General features: G+C 37.2%; 1 protein-coding gene across 1 annotated transcript in view; it reads right to left on the bottom strand.

The window, feature by feature from the left end:
- The window catches only part of LOC124443533, a 32,949-nt gene that overhangs the window by 2,752 nt on the left and 8,311 nt on the right, over positions 1–21,886 (bottom strand). The window contains 26 exon segments of the mRNA XM_046993986.1: positions 49–282; positions 786–1,107; positions 1,256–1,506; positions 1,620–1,949; positions 2,464–3,004; positions 3,073–3,155; positions 3,158–3,371; positions 4,025–4,249; positions 4,403–4,585; positions 5,605–6,090; positions 6,337–6,585; positions 6,972–7,181; positions 7,543–7,671; positions 8,437–8,841; positions 9,304–9,572; positions 10,249–10,438; positions 10,854–11,028; positions 11,596–12,090; positions 12,335–12,403; positions 13,491–15,222; positions 15,554–15,695; positions 16,557–17,211; positions 17,930–18,396; positions 19,021–19,233; positions 20,432–20,671; positions 21,543–21,694. Coding sequence (XP_046849942.1) covers positions 49–282; positions 786–1,107; positions 1,256–1,506; positions 1,620–1,949; positions 2,464–3,004; positions 3,073–3,155; positions 3,158–3,371; positions 4,025–4,249; positions 4,403–4,585; positions 5,605–6,090; positions 6,337–6,585; positions 6,972–7,181; positions 7,543–7,671; positions 8,437–8,841; positions 9,304–9,572; positions 10,249–10,438; positions 10,854–11,028; positions 11,596–12,090; positions 12,335–12,403; positions 13,491–15,222; positions 15,554–15,695; positions 16,557–17,211; positions 17,930–18,396; positions 19,021–19,233; positions 20,432–20,671; positions 21,543–21,694 — 8,661 coding nt within the window.

Raw genomic sequence — 21,886 nt, 5'->3', positions numbered from 1 at the left:
GTGCTCTAAGATTACAACTTTTTGTAGTTTAACTTGAAATTGACGTACCTCCTCCCCAGTAAGTTGCAAAAAATGCCCAATATGGCGTCCCTTTCAATTCCCAAGCTGTATTATACTGCCATGCGTTCTTCTGTTTTTCTGTTGCGGACGTGTAATTGGTCGACTGTGCAGGATCTTTTTCCCAACCCGGTAAATACAGACCTTCGTCCTCCTTTTCCCAACTATAGAAACTGTTGCACTCGTTAAAGAATTGTTTGAACATTGGGTGTACCTGGCATTGATCTGAGAGTGAACAAAGATATTAATAAGTGAACTAAAATATGTTTTAAGAACAAAACAAACACGATTATACGATTCTTGTATTCTGGTGGGAAGTTGCACCCTATACACTACTGTTTTCAGGAAGTTGAACTTACTCCATTGCTGGAGTTGATATCTTTATAGAGGGTCTAAAATAATAGAGACTTTTTTTACTTTCTATCTTTAACTTCGCCCAGAACGTTAGATTGAATTAACCCATAGTAAAATCAAAACAACTTTTGACATGGGATTGATATGACTCAAGAAGTTGATAGAAATTCAAAAGCTGAGGGGAAATTGAACTAAATGATTGTTCTGTGGCTTTTTCAACTCCTTAGAAATAACAGAAAACAGGTAAAAAAAAATTTGTCATCCTGCTGACGATAACAGAAACAAGCTAGGATCGCACTTTTTTGTTACTTTAATTGCATGCAACGAAGTGTTTATTAAGCACTGCTCAGTAAGGATAGTCCATCTCAACATACTTGGTTTAATTCGATGTTGTCTGAATCGGGCAACACCAACAGTATAGTCAGTACAAGTGTCGGCAACAAAATTTTCCATATAAGGATGTGTGTTGTTGAGGATAATAGTAATATCTGGGAAGTCGCCGGGACGTCCTTGGAGCCTGCGCTCCTGAACATTTTTCAACCGGTTTCTTGCTCCTCTGGACCGCGAGATTTGTGGATCAATGTTTACCCAAACAACGTTTTCCATGTTCCTATTAGGACCATACCACTGGATTGGAATGAGTGCAGGTAACAATGAATATCTCGTCCAAAACCAATAAAGTTTCGCGTCCGTAATCTGTAGAACAAGAAATTGTGAACCCTCCAAGCCTAAACATGACTTTCGTTGAAAGCTCACTTGCTTTATTTATACTAGCATGTGAAAAGAGTAATTTATTGCAAAACGTCCTGACTTTCAATATCGTACCTTCGAAGGTAAATCTTACCTGACTTGGTTCGATCCAGTTTGTGTAGGTGTTGCCTTCAAAATAGTTGGCCATGGTCAACGTTGTACCGTACGCTGCGGTATCTTTGTTGCCATAAGCAACGCTCAACAGGATGATTACAAAGATAAAGTACCACATGATATCGTAAATTATGTATTTCATTTGTATTTGTTTCAACCTTAGCTCCCGGCTCTCCAGCAGTTTTCGAGGATCTGGTGGTTTGGGATCGACGCGAACCATACTGGTTAGACCTACAAAGAATAAACGATGTTGTTTATACAAATGATTCTAAGAACAACCACAACTCATGTGTTCAAACAGTCCTTCCCAATGAAAGAAATGCAGAGAAAAAACCCTTGCATACCCCGGGCTTCCACTATGTTATTGGAAAATTCCTCATCTTTCTTTAATTCAGGTGATGGAAGTTTGTCTTCTTCATCATTTTCAATCGCTTTCTTCGGATCCTTCGTAACGATGGCAAACAGCGTTGCAGCGGCAAAAACTTTTAGCGGCTGAGATATGAGCACATCTTGCCAAAATGAGATCAACATTGATGAAATCCATGCTTCCGATTTCGCCTTGCCAAACGTTAGCCCGTAGAACACAGTGAAAGCGGCCGATACAGAACAAGAAATGAAAATCAACGCGTACGCAACATATACCATGTAATGTGGTAATGATATACTTTTCGAGGCTGAAAAAAATAAGAAAACAAATTAGATGAAGAATCATATGTCCGATTAAACGACAAAAGACAGCTTTATCCCTTTACTGATTGGAGATAGAATACTTAGCCGATGCATTTTAAGCAAATACACTTGGTCAGTGCAACTGAAGCTTATACAATTGGTGCAATTGGAGCTAATACACTTGGTCAGTGCAATTGAAACTGATACACTTGGTCAGTTCAACTAAAGTTAATACACTTGGTCAGTTAAATTGAAACTGATACACTTGGTCAGTTCAACTAAAGTTAATACACTTGGTCAGTTCAGTTGAAGTTAATACACTTGGTCAGTTCAGTTGAAGTTAATACACTTGGTGTCAGTTCAATTAAAGTTAATACTCTTGGTCAGTGCAATTGGAGCTAATAAAAGCTAATACACTTGGCTAGTGCAACTATAACACTTGGCTGATACAATTGGAGCAACTATACTTGGCTTTTGAATGGCGCGATGACTGAAGCATTTGAAGAAAGAACAACATACCCCCCTGATGATCGTCTTTTCTTGATTTGGCATTCTCCGTGTTATTATTGCCTCGTCTCTCGGCATATTGAGGCTCCTGATGTTTCTTTCTTTCTTTTACCATGTTCTTATATCTAGCATTTCGGAATATCCACACGATTAAAACATTCACAGGCAACACAACCATACTGCTCATCACAGCAATGAACAGCTGTTGCACTGAAAATCGAAAGGGGCCAACTTTGACGGTACTAGATAACGACGGACCACGCCCATAAAACATTGCACTAGCAAGCATTGTCGTGAGCAGGATGCACAGGCAACACGACAACCGCTGCACGCGAGTGAAGTTACTGCGGGCGGGCCGCTTCACAACGGAAAACCAAATATGACTGTCGGTGAGGTTTTTTCGCACTTCCGTTTGGAAGAGAAGATTAAATCTCGTGAGCTCTTCGGCATCAGCAGGACTTAAAGTTCTCTCTATTTTACCATCATCGTGTTCAACAGCAAGCCAACGATCACACAAAAACCACGTTTTTACGTTCCTCTGGATATCGTGAACCTATAAGTAATGACGATAGAATGTTGTTCACTTTCATTTGTCTGAAATATGTCTAATATAAAACTTACCATCGCACGAAGCAAATACCAAGATGGCGAATAGCCTTCGTTGTCATGCCATATTCGAAGACCTTGTAGTTTTCCCAGAGAAAAGGCGCAGTGAGTAGAAAATATTTAATACTGCCGACGGTTAAACAGTCGTCGTTCGCATCTTTTAGAATTCTCACTGGCGTCTCGTCACGTGATCCTTTGAGGATAAAGTAAATGTTAGCAGTGGTACCAGCTTCGGCACTGTATCCCGTGTACACCGTGATTTCGTAGCAGTAGTGATCACGTGGGTGGTTGTCAGGCAACGGAACTACGCCAAGCTGTTGATATAAGAAAGAATCGAGAGTATGAATACATTGGAAAATATCGTCTTGGGATCGATCATGGCTTATGGTTGGTTCTAAAACAGATACGTACGATACACTATACCTAAATCTAAAGAACAATAGTTCGTTCATCGATATATCGTCCAACCAAACCAAACGTAAATGGTTGATAAAACAAAATGAAATAAAAATGTTGGGCAAAGCCACTTTTAAAAACGATCATTCTGCTGATCCGTTGAGATATTTTCTGCAATTTTTGATGACTGTTTTATGCGACGTATATATGTTTAAATGATATATGAGTTTCAATTCAAAACACGAGCATCATGATTAAAAAACTTGTGAAAGATGAATGATGCCAACGTGTATGATAAAACATCTAAATACAGTTTGTGATTTTCAAATAACGGTATAGACCTCTTTAAAAAACTTGTAAAAGATGAATGATGGTGACGTGTATGATAAAACATCTAAATACAGTTTGTGATTTTCAAATAACGGTATAGACCTCTTTAAAAAACTTGTAAAAGATGAATGATGTCAACGTGTATGATAAAACATCTAAATACTTCTTTTGTGATCAACGAATATTCTCATCACGAGCATATTCCTTCTACCTTTCAACAGTCTTAAAATGTGTTTCATACCTTTTCCAAATCTTTCTTGTCCCAACGTCGCAATGGAATGAGCAACAGGAAATAGATGAATACAAATGACAATATGACAGAATAAACAACAGGGTTACGAGCGAGGTTATCAACGTTGATCGCACTCCAGTCAATTGCGTTAGGAACAGTGATAAGGCCGCTACCGAAAGATGTTAAATGCGTACACAAGCATTGAGTGGCATCTATTACCGTTAAAGGTCCAACCTGCAAGATGAAACGTTACAACTTCGCGAAATAAAGAAAAAATCCTCATCAGAGATATTTGACCACAGTTCTAACCACTATCAATAACTAATAACTTAAGTGAAAACCCCTTTAACTCTCCTTCTATTTTCCTAAAAAGAACGTCGTGCTTACCACACAGCCATCGTTTAACCAGGTCTCGTTATGAAGGCTCCAATAAAGACATGATGACGTAAATGTTTGCATGGTGAAGTTGACAGCGGAAGGTGTGTACTCTTGATAAATTATTTCTCTTCCCACCATTACTTCTTCATATATCGGCTCATGCGTTCCGTTATATTTCACGCCAATATAGTACTAAAAAGCGGAAACAATCAATGTCAGTCATTCGGATCGTATAGGATCCTATGTCGAGACAAGATACACAAGAAGCACTAAAAATAACAGTTTGGTGAATGTTGATATTTATGTTTCATGAATAAGTTTTTAGAAAACACAGTAAAAACTCGCATAATAGAATTTGCATCGCTTTCATTCGTGGCTAAATTGATATATTTATGTGCAGTAAAAAAGTGGACAGAAATTACTTGGGTTTTTCAAGGTCTGACTCGTTAAGACTCGACCTTACACCATGACACAGGTTTTAACATAAGTGTATTTTACACACTTTGTCAGAAATGCGTCATTGTAAACGAAAATATCGCGAGTCCTTTAGAGAGAATAATAAAAATATAATATTATTTTCTCATCACATAATGGCGCAATGTTTAAGTTTAGCAAAAATTCTTTGTATTGTTTTCTACTAAAAATGGAGTTGGGAAGAATGACTTCGAATAAGCTGCAATTAGTGCTGCAAATATGAAACAATATGGAAGACAGCAAAAACTATACTCAAAAAATTTAGGTGGTAAAAATGTGTCCCAATAAGTATTTCTTTTTTAATGCTTGTCCGACATAAGGACCTACATGTTTGTAAATGTAGATCGTCCAGGTTGGTATACACAATTGACACTCACACATTACAACTAAAAACATCACACCTAAATCACACATCACAACTAAAAATAAAAATATTTCACTTCACACTAATTCACAATGACAATACACATTTCCTGTACACACAATACAATGACGTAAGAACCAGATAACAAATACGGCTAACCTGACGTTTCTCCTCATTTGACTCTGAATATGACTACCGCTAAGGTTGTCGAAACGTCAGTCAACAACAACAAAAACAGTCCTTCTCAGGACTATACCAACCTGGACGATCTACATTTACAAACATGTAACGATACTCCCGGGTTCAAAGCATTTACGTTATAAGGACCTACACGTGCTTTATCCAATTGTCACGGAAAAAACGATAGACGTACCTTACCAGCTGCAGTTCTATTGAGATCCTCGTTAGATAGGAAAAATATGTAGGGGTTTCGCTCGCGAGTCGTATTAGAAACGGTTTTATTAGAGACGGACATGTTGCAAAAGGAGTTATCAGCATTTGACATAATTCTTCTGGGTAAAACATATTTAAAATCATACTTCGTCTCCGTGGGAAAAGTGTTACGTCTTAAATAAGCAATGAGCTGCGTGTTGTTGTCACAAGCATAAATCTCGATATGGATTGCCGTGTCGTTTTGAATGACATTAAGAGCTCGATACAACATGTCCTTGTGTTGCACTTTAAACAATGTAAAATTTGGAACTGCACCACTAGGAATCCATACGTCGATGGGTTCGGATAAGTTGGAAATCTTAATAAGTTCGCCTTTGTCATCTTTTAATTCCATCGTCATGACTTTCCCTTTCACTTGTGACGAACTAGAGTCCCATATAAATTGATTCTTTGTGTTTGAAACAACCTTTATAAAAAGAAATTCGCCATATCGTTAGTTCTTAGAAATGAAGGAGGGAATGTCGAAGAGGAAAAATAACATTCATAAACTTGTTCTATAAACATAGTCAGTCAAGTCATAGTCAGTTCTGACTGTCGATAAAACAGCACTAGGGAAAGCTCAACTGACGCGAGAGAGAACGCTAAGCCGAAAAGATATTTCATTATACTTGTCAGTATTCACCAACGGAATTCGCAGATTTTATAAACCAACCTTAATGTCGATAATAGATATGTTGCCGTCTTTTTCAAACAGGGAAACCAACGAAGACATCATAAAAGAGCCGCCAGCAAGCGTTGAAGTAAAATTATCTGCAGTTGTGGCAGAATCCTTTCTCTGTACGGCCAAAGAAAGACGTTCAGTTTTCACTTTTGTCGCAGGTTCGCCCGCGAACTTTTGATTGAGGAGAGCCTGGGTAAGGTTTTCAATATTTTCCATGGCTTTCGTCACCAAGCTTTTAGTCTGTAGAACATAAATAATAATTCAAATTCGTAAGCATAACATACGTCATTAGCTGTGTAAATAAAATATGACGTCATTAGTTGTGTAAAACAAAACCTGACGTCATTAGTTGTGTAAATACAATATGGCACCACTAGTTGTGTAAATACAATATGACTTCACTAGTTGTGTAAATACAATATGACTTCACTAGTTGTGTAAATTGGACACTAAAAAACCTCGATAACTCGAAAACAAAAAAGGAACGCATAAACTTTTCAGGAAAGAACACTATCATTTTTAAAGTTCTGTTTGATAAAAATTAAACTCGGAACTTCAGCCTTTGCATTCCCACTGAGATAAAGAAAGTAAATGGAGACTATGTCTTAGAAACACGACATGCTTACAGTGTTTTCCTTTGTGCCATATAAACTGTTTTGGTCATCGTTGGTATTATTTTCTCCGCTAATAATGGAAGCCTCGATGGTGTTTCCCAGTGCACTTATGAGCCCACCAGCAGCGTGAAAGGTGTTGTGCGGGTTTGGCGGCTCAATTGTATCTGCCGTTCTGTTAGCAAGAAACATTATCATCTTGGCTGCAGTATCCAAAACACTCTCCTGAATGATTTGATAAAAAAATTTAGCATTTTACAACAAAAATATACTCTACTGAATGTCATATAACAAACAAATGGGTTCATACACGATATACCATAAAATACTTCATATACCATAAAATACTTCATACACCATAACATGTTTCATACACCATAAAATGCTTCATACACCATAACATGTTTCATACACCATAAAATACTTCATACACCATAACATGTTTCATACACCATAACATGTTTCATACACCATAAAATACTTCATACACCATAACATGTTTCATTCACCATAACATGTTTCATACACCATAACATGTTTCATACACCATAACATGTTTAATGCATGAATGAGAAGGAACAGATACCTGCATTTCCTGCGTAAATTCCTTGGGTTTGTTACTCAGCCACGCGCTGGCCGTAGCCTTTTCACGTACAGCATCAACACTGTCTATTGGTATTTTCTCGCTTAACGTTTTTTCCATCGTTCTTCGAATCTTATTTTGAAAAGAAATGCATGAGATTTGCTAAAATATTCCAATCTATATCGTCAATGCACAAAAACCTAATGAAAAGGAGTTATGTATGCATTTGTACGTTCTCTAATATTGAAATTGCAAAGTTCACCTTTCAAAGTACGCGCGCAGGACAATATGGGAAGGCATTTATTTTGATAACGGTGAAAAAATACTGCACAAAACAAAGAAAACGCTATAAAAAAAATCATAACAGACATAACTTAGCTCATTTTTCGACCTAATCAACAAAAAAATCGCTTAAAGAGCCAGAATAACAAAAAAATTGCTATTGAAATTATAGTTCCATTGAAAAGAGCTCGTAAAATGACAGCGGTTTATTCATATCTCTTTGCCTTGTCAACATATTAAAGTTGTGGAGATTGAAAGAGAAAGTGACGCAACATTTTATAATGATAATATCAATTATATTAAAAGTATTTAATTATTTGTTACATCAATCGGAAAGAGTTCTTGTTTTTATGAAGCGTTAATGGAATAAAATCCAGCATAAAACTTGCCTGATAACTAAGGGATATTTGCAGCACATCATTACGCAATGTGACCTCACAAAACATCTTGAGAATGCAAAGAGATATGACTTAATTGCTGTAAAAGGTCCGCTGTCCTTTTTCATGAACCATAATTTTAACAGTCGATTTTTCGAGTCAATGGCCCTTTAAGACGGCAATACTTGTTGAAGAACATTTGAAATAGATATTTTCGTCGCAAATCTTAGATTCTTACCTTGATACGAGTTCGCGTTTCATTATCTCTTTTCTTAATAGCTTCTTCAAGTTCTAATATTTGATTTTCGATTTCTATTCTTTGTTCATCAAGAAGAATTTCCTGAGACAAAAGTTTTTTCTCGAGGTCGGCTTTCTCAGCTTCGTACGAGAAATTTGCATTGTTACCCAGACTGTCCAAAATAGAGCTTAATGCACCAATGAGCTGCGTAGCGCCATGTGTATCTCCAGAAGCCACCATATTTCCGAGATCTCCGTCTTCAGATATGAGATTATTCATGCGTTGTTCAAACTCGGCAAGACTTGTGATGATCGGCAACGTGACCTGTACACAGGACATAAACATGTTACGATACAGACGACGGACGTTTATAAAGAACGAAGCAGACTGCACTCGGCTAAATGAGTGATTTTAATTTTCTACATAATACCGAACAGAAATTACGATGATGCAAAATAATGAAAATATGTTTGATAGAGAATCAAAAACAAGTTTTCTGACAAGCAAACATGGCACTCAGACGAGATTTGAGACTTGGATGCAACGAGAAGATATGATTTCTCTCATATTCTGATGACGGTTCAGAAACAGAGTCGAAACAAGGTGCCATAATTAACTTATCAAATTAATCTTATCAAAAAAAGGCTTCCCCATATGTAGTTCATACTTTATAAGTCTTTCTGCTGCCAACAGGTTGTTGGCTTGGTAGTTCTAACGGGTATAGAGTAAGGATCTAGCACCTCGAATGTATGAAATTAAATCTCGTTTAGGCCACAAGTTTTCGTGTGGACAAAACATTGTACAGTATCTTATGAAAAAAATCGAATATCATGGCGAAGAAGATTAAAAATGTTTACGATAGCGTACCGTCACATTCAGATAGTAAGCTTGAGGCGCTGCAAATGAGTCCTCGATTTGAACAATGATTGAAACGGAATAATTGAGTTCCGGTTTGCCCAGCGGTAGTTTGATTAGAGGTGCTACACTTTTGGAACCGAAGTAAATCATTTGTTCAAAGTCATCACTGCTAGTTTTATATGCAAATGTGTAAGCTAATGGAAGATCTGTTGTATCGTCCATCCAATCTGAGCAGGACACTGTAAACAGTGTGTCCAGAGCGTAACCATTCTTAGGTTCTGAAAGAAAAAAAAGACAAGCGTTTTACCACAGACTCTGAAGAGATGGTAGCTTTGCATTTTGCTAGCAGTTGAAGATTTTTTCGCGATTTAATTTTATAATTGTAAATTTAATTTCGGATGTGTTATCATGAAAACCACCTAAAACTGAAGAGAAAAAAATAAAAGCAAAAGTGATGTACAAATTTTTGAATGAAACAGCCCCATAATCATCAACTGATCTCGTTACATATCAGAACGAGTTGTCAAACTACAAACTTCGGAACATTTGAAATGTCTACCACAACTGCGTACAAATTGCATCAAAGAAAGTTCCATGTATGAGGTAGCATAAATCTGGAATTCTATTCCTAAGGAAATTCGAGACAGCAAATGCAAGTGCTCGCTATCATTGACAGAAAATTGTAAATACTAAACTCAATTTATCTGTTGATTACTTCAAGAAACTTGTTACCCAGTCTAAGTAACAGTATACACTCTCTAACGATTTTGTAAATAGCTTTCAATTTTTTTAAGATGTTTTTCATACGCCTCCACAGAAATCATCTTCTGTTATATTTTTCGTATTTCATTCACCCAAAGTTGCCTTAGTGATGTCACGTTATCGGTTGCCTTAGTGATGTCACGTGATCGATGAAGAAGATCGGAAAAGAAAATTAAGTTAAATTCTACGTACCTACTGAACAACTGCCATCCCTTGGTGGCTGATTTATGAATAATTCCTTCTCTGCGAATCCTGTCTTACTATTATAGGTAGCATACAATCGTAAACGATAACGATGTTCGGGTAAAAGAACATCCTCTTTTAAAACAACCGTCTTAGTGTCAGTCCTTGTCAGTACCATATCTTCGGCGAAGTTTGAAACCTGTAAAAATCGAGCACATATTCATTTTTATGGATTTTCGAGAAATTGATCAAGAGATCCATGAAAATCATCGCTACCTAAAGTTGGAAGAAATGTGTGTTCCCCGAGAAAATTTTCGCGATCAGCACAATAGTTGAATTGAAAATAAGAAATATAAGCGAAGCTTGGGAAAGAACGTCTCATGAAATTTATCGAAATGGTAAGTTTAGAGAAAGATCCAAAAAAATCCACTTGTTGAGCTTGTAGCTGACGTACATCAAAATAATGTACACAGAGACAGTGCAAAGGTTAATTTGGAACCAGTTTGACTTACAATAACATTACATAAACACCAGCAACAAAAAGCTGTGAAATACGATATGGACATTTTAATTGTAAACACAATCTGCACGCGTTAACATGCATACATAAATACCTCTTTCCATTCATTTTCTTTATTTCTTGAATTTTTTCCTCCTTCGGTGGCTTTATAGAGCTTCCACTCGTAAGAAACACGTTGGGTTTGTTCTGAATCATCAACATCATTTACACCTCCTTCATACGCAAGTTTCATCGCCGAAATGCGTTTTTTTTTACAATTCGCCAAACACCTGCAAATAAGTGAACAGAGATCTAGGAATAAATTGAACAGAGATCTAGGAATTAATTGAACAGAGATCTAGGAATAAAGTGAACAGAGATCTAGAAATTAATTGAACCGAGATCTAGGAATAAATAGAACAGAGATCTAGGAATAAAGTGAACAGAGATCTAGGAATTAATTGAACAGAGATCTAGGAATAAAGTGAACAGAGATCTAGGAATTAATTGAACAGAGATCTAAGAATAAAGTTAACAGAGATCTAGGAATAAAGTTAACAGAGATCTAGGAATAAATTGAACAGAGATCTAGGAATAAAGTGAACAGAGATCTAGGTATAGAGTATTGTTGAAAGTTTGAAGCGAAATTAGAAGAGAGCAGCGATGACTCGGCCATTCTAACCAACTTTAAAAAAATTGAATTAAAACCAAGACATTGGTAGAGAATCAGAGAACGATGCTAAAATAAGGCAAAGTGTTGAAAACGATAGTAGAATGAGAGAAAGTGAGGGACAGTGATAATCCACGGACACATTCAAATGATTTGTTTTGCCAGATATTTTCTATTTTCTATTTACCTTACAATCACGTGACATGTTTCCTGGTCTTTAGTGTGTATATTATAATACATCATGGAGCGACGATGATCCTTGATGATAGTCAACCTCAAAGCATACGTGATGTTTGACAAGAGCGTGAAATTAGTGTTTAGGAACAAAAGTTCGCTCGCACTATCGTTGTAGAGAGTTTCAAAACCTTCAACAGAACATCCTGCCTCTTTGGACGTTACGTTTCGCGGTGTATTTTCTGCCTTGCATTCCAAAGAGAGGAATATATTCTCGTAGTCTTTCACACCAACATCGGGATCATGAGATCCTGATGCATCCAAAGTCAAATTCCCTCGATACCATTTAGCCACCCCTGAGCCCCCATAAACAGAGATGATGAGTTGCGATTCGACGATTTCCAAATAACTCTCATCATAGCCATCGACACCTTTTATACCGAGCATCTTGATGGTAAAACGCATCTTGTAAATTCCATACGGCAGTAAGAGAGGATCTATACGAAACCTGAATGGATGCAAATATGTTTTATACCGAGCATCTTGATGGTATAACGCATCATATAAATTCCATACGGCAGTAAAAGAGGATCTATACGAAACCTGAATGGATGCAAATATGTTTTATACCGAGCATCTTATGAATGCTTTATGCAGTGCGGTGCTTGAAATTAAATATAGAATGATCTTCGCACTTTGTTGGACAATTTAAGCAATTGTCTCATGAACCTGAAAAATTCAGGTGACTCAACGGGATCCCGTTGATGGTAAAACGCATCATATAAATTCCATACGGCAGTAAGAGAGGATCTATACGAAACCTGAATGGATTCAAACATGTTTATATTTAGGAATGTCGACGGACACCGAATAGCAGTCTACGGGTTAATAAAAAGTTAATCGGATAATAGGCTTGTTTGGCTGCCAATTCATTGTTGTAACGTGTTTATGTTATCCAAAGGTAACGGATTTTTGTAGCTATAAAATTAAGCAATTTTTCCACTCAGCAAATAATTAGAGCTATGCCATTTTGCTCGCAACCCTCGGCTGAATATAATCTAAGCAAAAATTTCTGTTTCAGAGGACAAAATTATTCCGCGTTCTGCCTCATAAACGGGAAAAGCTTTCCTATCGTCCGCTAAATATTTGGAAAACGTTCGCCGGTTATCACACTTTACGGCATTACCGGTATACAAATCCAGAACATCCTAAGGGGCTGATTACATAAGCCCGGGTAGCCGGGATTCAGAAAAAAGAGATAAATGATATTGGAAAAGATTAAATACTTATCATCAGAATAATCTTCTCGAGCATTTTCACATCATTCTGACTTTATAACTACGAAAAGCATTTCAAATGAAAACAACTATAATGAGACCTAATTTTAGAATTAAAACAGGAATCACTGGTGGCGCTTGAAAGAGAGTTGTACCTTTCACGCCTCACTGAATCTCGGTTAGCCGGGATCATGTAAACAGCCCCTTAATACATAACTGTAGCAAAACAAAAGAGAGTTGTACCTTTCACGCCTCACTGAATCTAGGTTAGCCGGGATCATGTAAACAGCCCCTTAATACATAACTGTAGCAAAACAAAAGAGTTGTACCTTTCACGCCTCACTGAATCTCGGTTAGCCGGGATCATGTAAACAGCCCCTTAATACATAACTGTAGCAAAACAAAAGAGAGTTGTACCTTTCACGCCTCACTGAATCTCGGTTAGCCGGGATCATTTAAACAGCCCCTTAATACATAACTGTAGCAAAACAAAAGAGAGTTATACCTTTCACGCCTCACTGAATCTCGGTTAGCCGGGATCATGTAAACAGCCTCCAAGTATACAAGTATTCAACGATGCTAGTCTTAAAGCGAATCAATCATTCAAAATAAGATAATCTTGTCCACTAACCTTGGGTTTATCCTTTCAACACTTGACGAAAAATTTCTGAGCGTGTCATTTTCCCCTTCCAAAGGATTCACGTCGAAAACTTCCCACAAGAATGAGGTGGTTTTGGATGCTGCACATACAATTTTGTTGGCTGTATCGACGAAGAAAAACTGCGATCGAAGAACTTTCGTTGGAGTTTTTTTGTTTTTATTAATATTGAATACATTGACAACGGGGTATTTGCAGTGATCGTGGAGTACAACTGATTTGTGGAACTGCTCTATCTTCGACACAAGATTGGAGCCGATGATTCGCGGCCAATACACATCAATGGCTTTGTAGGTGTAATTGACCGAGATTATATTTCCTTTCAAAATATATGTCTCGTTGGCAAGGCTAATAAAATCCTTTTCACAATTCGTATTATTGGCATCTTTGTAGAGGTAGTTCTCATCGTCATCTTTACCAAACCTCATCAAGTAACAAGATTCTGTGCCAACTTGATCGATAGTTATGTTGAACGACGTCGAAGTGTTCAATTTTCGAGGATCATCGCTCGTTATCGTAATTCCTCGAACGACTTTCTGAATTCGTATTGTGAAATTTGTCAAATCAAAACTGACCGCATTACTGGCGTTAACACGCGCAGTGAAAAACTCATCACGTGAATATTTGTGAGTAACTGTCGCGTTTTGTGTAGTAGTATCATTTTCACCATCACCGTAAGAGAAAGTGTAAGTAATGTTAGTTCCATCACTGGTCGTGGCATTCCAGATTACGTCATACTCAAGGGGTAAGTAGTTCATAAGTTTACCACGACCGGGAGCAAAATATCCTGCATCACCATCACTGTGAAAGGGAGTTAGCTTCAAATCACGGATTACACGTTGAATTTCCACTCTAAACGTAAAATTCCCCGAGGATATGCGATTGTGAATGGAACAGTTAACCGTAAACCATCCCCAACTTGTGTAAGAATGAACGATTGTTTCGTTATACGATCCATTATAGATTTTGCCATCACCAAAATGCATTATCATATGAGCATCGGTGGGATGCCAGTAGTACACTCCCGGTTCAGGGAAAAAGGTGAAAGTTAGATTTCCTGGAGGGAGACGTTGTGGTGAATTGGTGATAGCCGCCAAATACACCCCATGCTGGCCGTTAACGCTTTTTCTTTCAACCCGCTTCCCCAAACTCCTTTTCAAGTAATTGTTTTCCAAGCTGTTGTTAAGCGTGACTTCAATAAAGAAACGTCCACTTTCTATGAATTTGTGCGACACAGTCCAACCGCTAAATACACCCGGGAACCAACGCGTGCGAAAATTTAACTCGCCAGACGCAGGGTCTTTGAAGTCCCACGTGATTGTCACGTTGGAAGCGTTTGCAGTGATGGTGTAATTAACGGTGTGATTGGTCTCAACAAATTCGGCGTGAATCTCCACTTCCACATTTCTGATTGGTTTATCAACGATGACTGTTCTCGTGAGACTTTGAAGTGGCGTGACAATATTTATCGCAGTGATTTTAACATTGTATATACCGACACGATCCATGAAGTAATGTTTGTCAATCACAGCAGTTCCATTCAACGTGTCCGCTCTTATACTAACGTTGGTTATGTTATGGCTAATCCTTTCCCAAATGTGATAAAACGTTACAACATAACTAATGTTTGTACCATTTTTAGCACCAAAGTTCACCACCAGATCTTCGTCGTTTGGTTGAGGCTTAGGTTGAACAATATCGAATCCTGAAACATTAAAAATACTTTATTGACGGTTCACACGAATGATGAAAACAATCATTCTTAGCTGCAACTCTTAGCTTAAAATCAACGTCAATCAGTAAAGTATTTCAGTTGGTTTCGCATTTAATTACATTTAATCATTACGCTGAAGCAGGAGTGACTTCTCCCCTCCCTCCCCTCCCCTGAGAAACAAATGAGTCTTAAAAGATATGGAGGGTTTTTAATTATATCAGAATAGCGAAACCTAGTGACTAAGCTATCCTACATTATCCTAGGTTAAACGCTTCATTTGATAAAGGTTTGGCAAATGCCAAAAAAACATAACTATACTTACCAGATATAGGAACTTGTACTATGGCTGTGGTGAAGGCTCTAGTAGAATACAGTCTGTTCGTGCAGTTGATTTGAACATAATACACGCCAATATCATTATATTTATGAGAGATTATTTGACTTGTGATGGGCCATTCATACACCTAAATGACAAGAAATTATGTGAATGAACAAAAACGTTTATGTAAAAGTATATATCGGTATACTAGACAACGTAATTAGCTAAGTACCAATGATCAATCTAATATCGATAATATATAATGGTACATGGGATATAGTACGAAATGACACATAGCATTGATAATGAAATGACACGTAGTGTGAAATGACACAAAGCATTGACAATGAAATGACACGTAGTGTGAAATGACACAAAGCATTGATAATGAAATGACACGTAGTGTGAAATGACACAAAGCATTGATAATGAAATGACACGTGGTGTGAAATGACACATAGTGTGAAAAAACATGCGATATTTTTTTGATTTCCAGCAATTTGATTGCTTTCCTGAGCGGGCAGCTTTTTACGATATCTGCCCGTGGGCAGAAGCGATTATTTTTTCGCAATGTATTTGTTTACGAAGTGAAATGTAAATTTTTAAATATGATTTAAAAGCGATATAAATTGGTGAATTTTACTATGAAATGACATAAAATGACATAAAATGAAATGACATAAAATATAGCACGTAGAGACAGAGAGCAGGAAATTACATGCAGTACGAAATTACTCATTAAGAAATAAAAAATGTTTACTGTGTTGGCAGAGACTTAAGCAAACCGAGAGGTCGTGATACTGTTAATAACATCATAAAGGAAGAAAATCGATTTGCAAATTCTCTTTCATTGATTTATGCCCCGTTACACTACGCCGGATTACTATCGTAGTATGTTAAATTTCCTTTGTATTAAAAGGCAGTGAATTAATTCAACGTCAGAAACCCAATCAAATGTATAATCAGGGATTCTCATTACATAATATATGAAATCACATGTGCAGACCTGTGAGTCATCAATCCAGTAACTCGTGTGCCCATATCGATCATCGTCATAATTCCAGGTGCAGTTAAAATCCGAGCCAGTAACCATGGTGAAATTGAATTTGACAAGATCCGTGATATTCGTAGGAGATGTAGTGATCTTGAAACCGGTAAGATTTCGCACAGGCTTGTGTACTTTGACGGGTTGAGTCCAACTAACACGGGACACATTGTTCCATGCAGTAATATTGATCGGAAACACTTTCCAATGATTGTAGCTCTTCGTGATGTTCGTCTCACGCGTGATCAAAGTTGATTGATCTTGGAAATCAAAATAGTGAATCACATTTGTTCCATTGAGTTGCGTCAACTCGATTGCAAACGTTTCATTAACCTCGATATCTCGTTTCGCGTGTCTTACACGTGATTTAATGCCAACGATGGGTCTCTCGACGATGACCATAAAATACAAGGGAATTTTTTTGACCAGATTATAGACGGTGATGTTGACCCAGTACTCGATAGGTCTTGGATATATGTGAAAAACACTTTGTGGCAAAACTCCTTCGATGTCAAGCGAACAGTTCGAAAAGTTCGTCCCATCACCTAAATCAATTTCAATGGTAACGCTCGACCCACTGTCAATAAACCAATAAATTTCCGTTTGATTGCTGAGGCTGAAAGAAAAGGTATTATGGATTTACTAACGATGTAAATACATGGATTTCTTTTGTTGAATTTTAATTGCGGTGATGAAATTCGGAAAAGGACCATTGTTTTTATGAAAGTGTTCAGCGCGAGAGTATTTGATGCGGCGGATGTAGAGCTAAATATACATATATAAATATGGAAAACTAGCTTTACGGGCGATTCTCCCATCACGTTCATCACATTCACACTGTAATTATGCAGTTATTTCTTGCTCTAAGTATAGCCAATCATTTAGACCTTACAAAGTACGGCATATTTATTGTGTCTAAGGATGACATTATCCGAAAAAATATGCTGCAAAGTTTTTCACTGTTCTCCTTAGAGATTCAAAGGCAAATGTTCTGCTTAGAGATACAAAGGCAAACGATTCAATAATGTTGGCAATATTGTATACTTCATCCAATAATTCTAACTTAAACTGAAATAGTCATATTAACATGACACAACACATCATACGGGCAACTTTAAAATAGTTTCATGCCGGCTGTATTTCGAGAGAATTGTCCTTTAGGTAAATGCTTCTTTCCAGCAGGCTTATATCGAGGTAAATTCGATAAGATTTCAGCTTACTATTGCATACAGCTTTCTTTCAACCGCGCGTGGAAAGACCGAGTGGTTTCAAGCATTGACGGGTAGGAAGCATTCCAGTTAAATATTCAAATTTAATATTTCTACCATACTTACTTTGTCGGTAAAACGGGTGTTGTAAGATTCACATCCTTGATGTAGTCTTGAACGATCAACGAGAAATAATCAACTTCATCGGAAAAAAAATTGGACGCGCGTAGAGAGACGTTATAGAGGCCAGCGGTATTGTAGGTGTGATTGAAGACCACAGACTGGGATGAATTGTGTCGCAAGAAAGAATAGCTCGTTCCATCTCTGTAGTCTACAGCATAGGTGACATTAGATCCCTCGCCAATGCTTCCCGTGATTGAGTATGTATCATTGGTAGCAACGACAACGCCGTATGACCACGTCAGATTTCGGATCGGAATTACAGAGAAAATTTGCAAGCTCGAATGAAAATGATGGATGGCATTTGCCAGAGAAACTGCCACGTTATACAAGCCAGGTGGCAGCGTCAAAGGAATGGTTAACCGTTGCTGAATGACGTAGCGAATCTTAATCAAATGCTGAATGTTGACGAGCTGAAAAAAAAGCGAAATTGAGATTGCCACATATTGACATATTGCATTTTGCCACAGTTGCAGTTGACATGGAAAAAACAAAGACTTGTAAGATAATTCTGTCTGTTCTGCAAGGCCACTTCGTTTCTCGGCTCATGTGATACCATTTACCGAGCATTGTAAGTAAGATACAAACAATGTCCCCATCGTCAAATGGTTGGTAAATGGTTTCTGGATTTGTCCCGGATTCATGATGGGTGAAAAATCAATGCTACATTTTTAAAATAGATGTGTAAAACTCATCTTAAAAAACACTTCTCACATGTCAAACATGTCAAAAAAAGACACATTGGCAGAATGTGTAAAACTCATCTTAAAAAAACACTTCTCACATGTCAAACATGTCAAACATGTCAAAAAGACACATTGGAAGAATTTGTAAAACTCATCTTAAAAAACACTTGTCACATGTCAAACATGTCAAAAAAGACACATTGGAAGAATTTGTAAAACTCATCTTAAAAAACACTTCTCACAAGTCAAAACATGTCAAAAAAAAACACATTGGCATTCGAGATGGCGACAAACTTTAAAATGTACTAACGAACTTTCTCGCTTTGAAAAGTATTATGTAGATGTGATTACCTTAACAGATCCAAAACCTGTTGTGACGATGTTTCCCTTTATCAAACTAGATGGTTCAACCTTATAAAGACCTTCGAAGCTCACGTGACTTTCAACACTCAAATTAGCAGCACCGGACGGGGGGTAGTATACACAAACAACGTCATTCTCTTTAACATCAACATCTTCATCAAAGGCGAGTGCATTGTACTTTCCACCATCAGTGACAACAATCTAAATGAGAAGGGGGAGTGTACATCAAAACATTTAGTTCTGTTTTTCCTCTAGTACATTGTTGTTCACGTTTTTAACGTACCAAATGCATTAACAGTAATAATATACCTTCAAACTGCACATGTTCAACAATTGAGTAAGGAATCATTGCAATACACACAACAAAATGATTGATAGCTAAGGAAAAATAACTCTACGAGTTATGAGTTAGTACTGTAGTAACCAATCAAATGTTTAAGTAAGCTAAGCACCAATCGAGTACGGTATCTTGGAATACACACTTTGTCAATGATGCTAGCTAAGGAAATAGCTAAGGAAAAATAACTCTACGAGTTATGAGTTAGTACTGTAGTAACCAATCAAATGTTTAAGTAAGCTAAGCACCAATCGAGTACGGTATCTTGGAATACACACTTTGTCAATGATGCTAGCTAAGGAAATAGCTAAGGAAAAATAACTCTACGAGTTATGAGTTAGTACTGTAGTAACCAATCAAATGTTCGAGTAAGCTAAGCACCAATCGAGTACGGTATCTTGGAATACACACTTTGTTAATGATGCTAGCTAAGGAAATAGCTAAGGAAAAATAACTCTACGAGTTATGAGTTAGTACTGTAGTAACCAATCAAATGTTCGAGTAAGCTAAGCACCAATCGAGTACGGTATCTTGGAATACACACTTTGTCAATGATGCTAGCTAAGGAAATAGCTAAGGAAAAATAACTCTACGAGTTATGAGTTAGTACTGTAGTAACCAATCAAATGTTTCAGTAAGCTAAGCACCAATCGAGTACGGTATCTTGGAATACACACTTTGTTAATGATGCTAGCTAAGGAAATAGCTAAGGAAGCATGACTCTACGAGTTATGAGTTAGTACTGTAGTAACCAATCAAATGTTTCAGTAAGCTAAGCACCAATCGAGTACGGTATCTTGGAATACACACTTTGTTAATGATGCTAGCTAAGGAAATAGCTAAGGAACCATGACACTACGAGTTATGAGTTAGTACTGTAGTAACCAATCAAATGTTTCAGTAAGCTAAGCACCAATTCTCCATTATTGACAAAGTTATTCGCAAATTTTACGATTGACAACCCAACTACATGCGCTTAATATGTTCATCCGTCAAGCGACACTCCCGCAAGAAAAAATCCAGTGCTTACTTTAATTACACGCGGCTTTTTTCACAACCTACCTCCTTCGATAAAATCACTTCGTATTTTTGGTCTTTGCTAGGGATGAATCTGTGTGTTTTTTTAGCAGGCAAACATGTTTGATTTCCTCTTTTTAAACACCGATTACGTGATAAATGGAACACTTTATCCTCAGAACAATCATATGAAGAAATATCACACTTTGGTTGGTGATAGGAGCAATTCATTGTAATGTCACAGTACTCGCGATTGATGCCTGAACCACAAATGGGACGTAGTAACTGAAATATATGAAAATAAAATGAGGCTATGGAACAGTATAGAGAACATACAGTAGAGCCACTCCATTGATTTTTTTGTGCCACGCATATCTCATTACGCATGGGATTACCATAGTGGCAGCCAGTCAATTACAATTTCTGACCAATATGAATGATGAAATGGCTTACGGCAGCCAGTAATCTTATTAAATATACAACAGCCAGTTGCACAGCGATGTGGTCCTACTGTATGTTCCCTATACTGTAGCCATGGCATTAACATATAGATCAGTGGCGGATCTAATGTAAGACAAAATAAATTACTGCAGCATATTTTGGCATGTATTTACATATTTAAGTATCTTAGAGGCAAATCCATGGGTAAAATTATATTCTTTAGCAATTCAAAACCAATAGTGTTTTTCTGAAAGTAGCAACTTTGAATTTAAAACTGAGCAGCTATAATTTATATTGACTAACTATGGATCCGCTACTGATATAGATATCATATTTTATTGGAAAAACATTAGAGTTGGGTTGAGCTTTATTAATTGGCTGTAAGAACGTTCCCCAGTTGGAAAATATCCCCTGATTTCACGGCTATGTGTCACACAAAAGATAATGTTTCTTTTTCTTTGCTGAGAACGGTGTACTTGTTCCTGTAGGACCACAAGGCAGCCTACCACAGATTGTACAGAATTTACGATGTTTTGAGATGTACTCGAGAGTCAGGCGGAAATTGCTGTTTACATCCTTGATAAAAACAACGTTCTCCCCTTCAACATTTTACTCCCGGCGTGTCCACCCATAAAAAGTCAGTACTAGCTTCAGTCAGAATTTTATTCGATACATTTTAGTTTCATGATCAAACATTTTTCTTTCTTAAACTTACCACAACCGACACGCTTCCATTTGATACAGCATAAACTTCAATTGAATAGACTTTGCCGAGCTCGAAAAATGATGACGTAAAGTATAAGCTTCCACTTCGTAAAATATTGTAACTTTTGTTACGAATCGCACCCAATGATCCCGCGACGCCCTCTATAAAACGAGAAATGATATCACTGGATAATCATGCGACACGTAAAAGTCCGTGAAAGTTACGTGAAGTTGCTGAAAGTCATGCTATATCTCCATGATCAAAAAACCTTTCACTATCCCTCCTTCAAAAACACACTGTAGTAACATAATATTTTTGCATTTTTTCTCGGAACTACAATCAATGAAATGAAT

This window comes from Xenia sp. Carnegie-2017, unplaced genomic scaffold (assembly GCF_021976095.1).
Source record: "Xenia sp. Carnegie-2017 unplaced genomic scaffold, XeniaSp_v1 HiC_scaffold_21, whole genome shotgun sequence".
Classification (NCBI taxonomy): domain Eukaryota; kingdom Metazoa; phylum Cnidaria; class Anthozoa; order Malacalcyonacea; family Xeniidae; genus Xenia; species Xenia sp. Carnegie-2017.
Note: the sequence above shows the minus strand (reverse complement) of the source record. Positions and strands in the feature narration are given on the sequence as shown.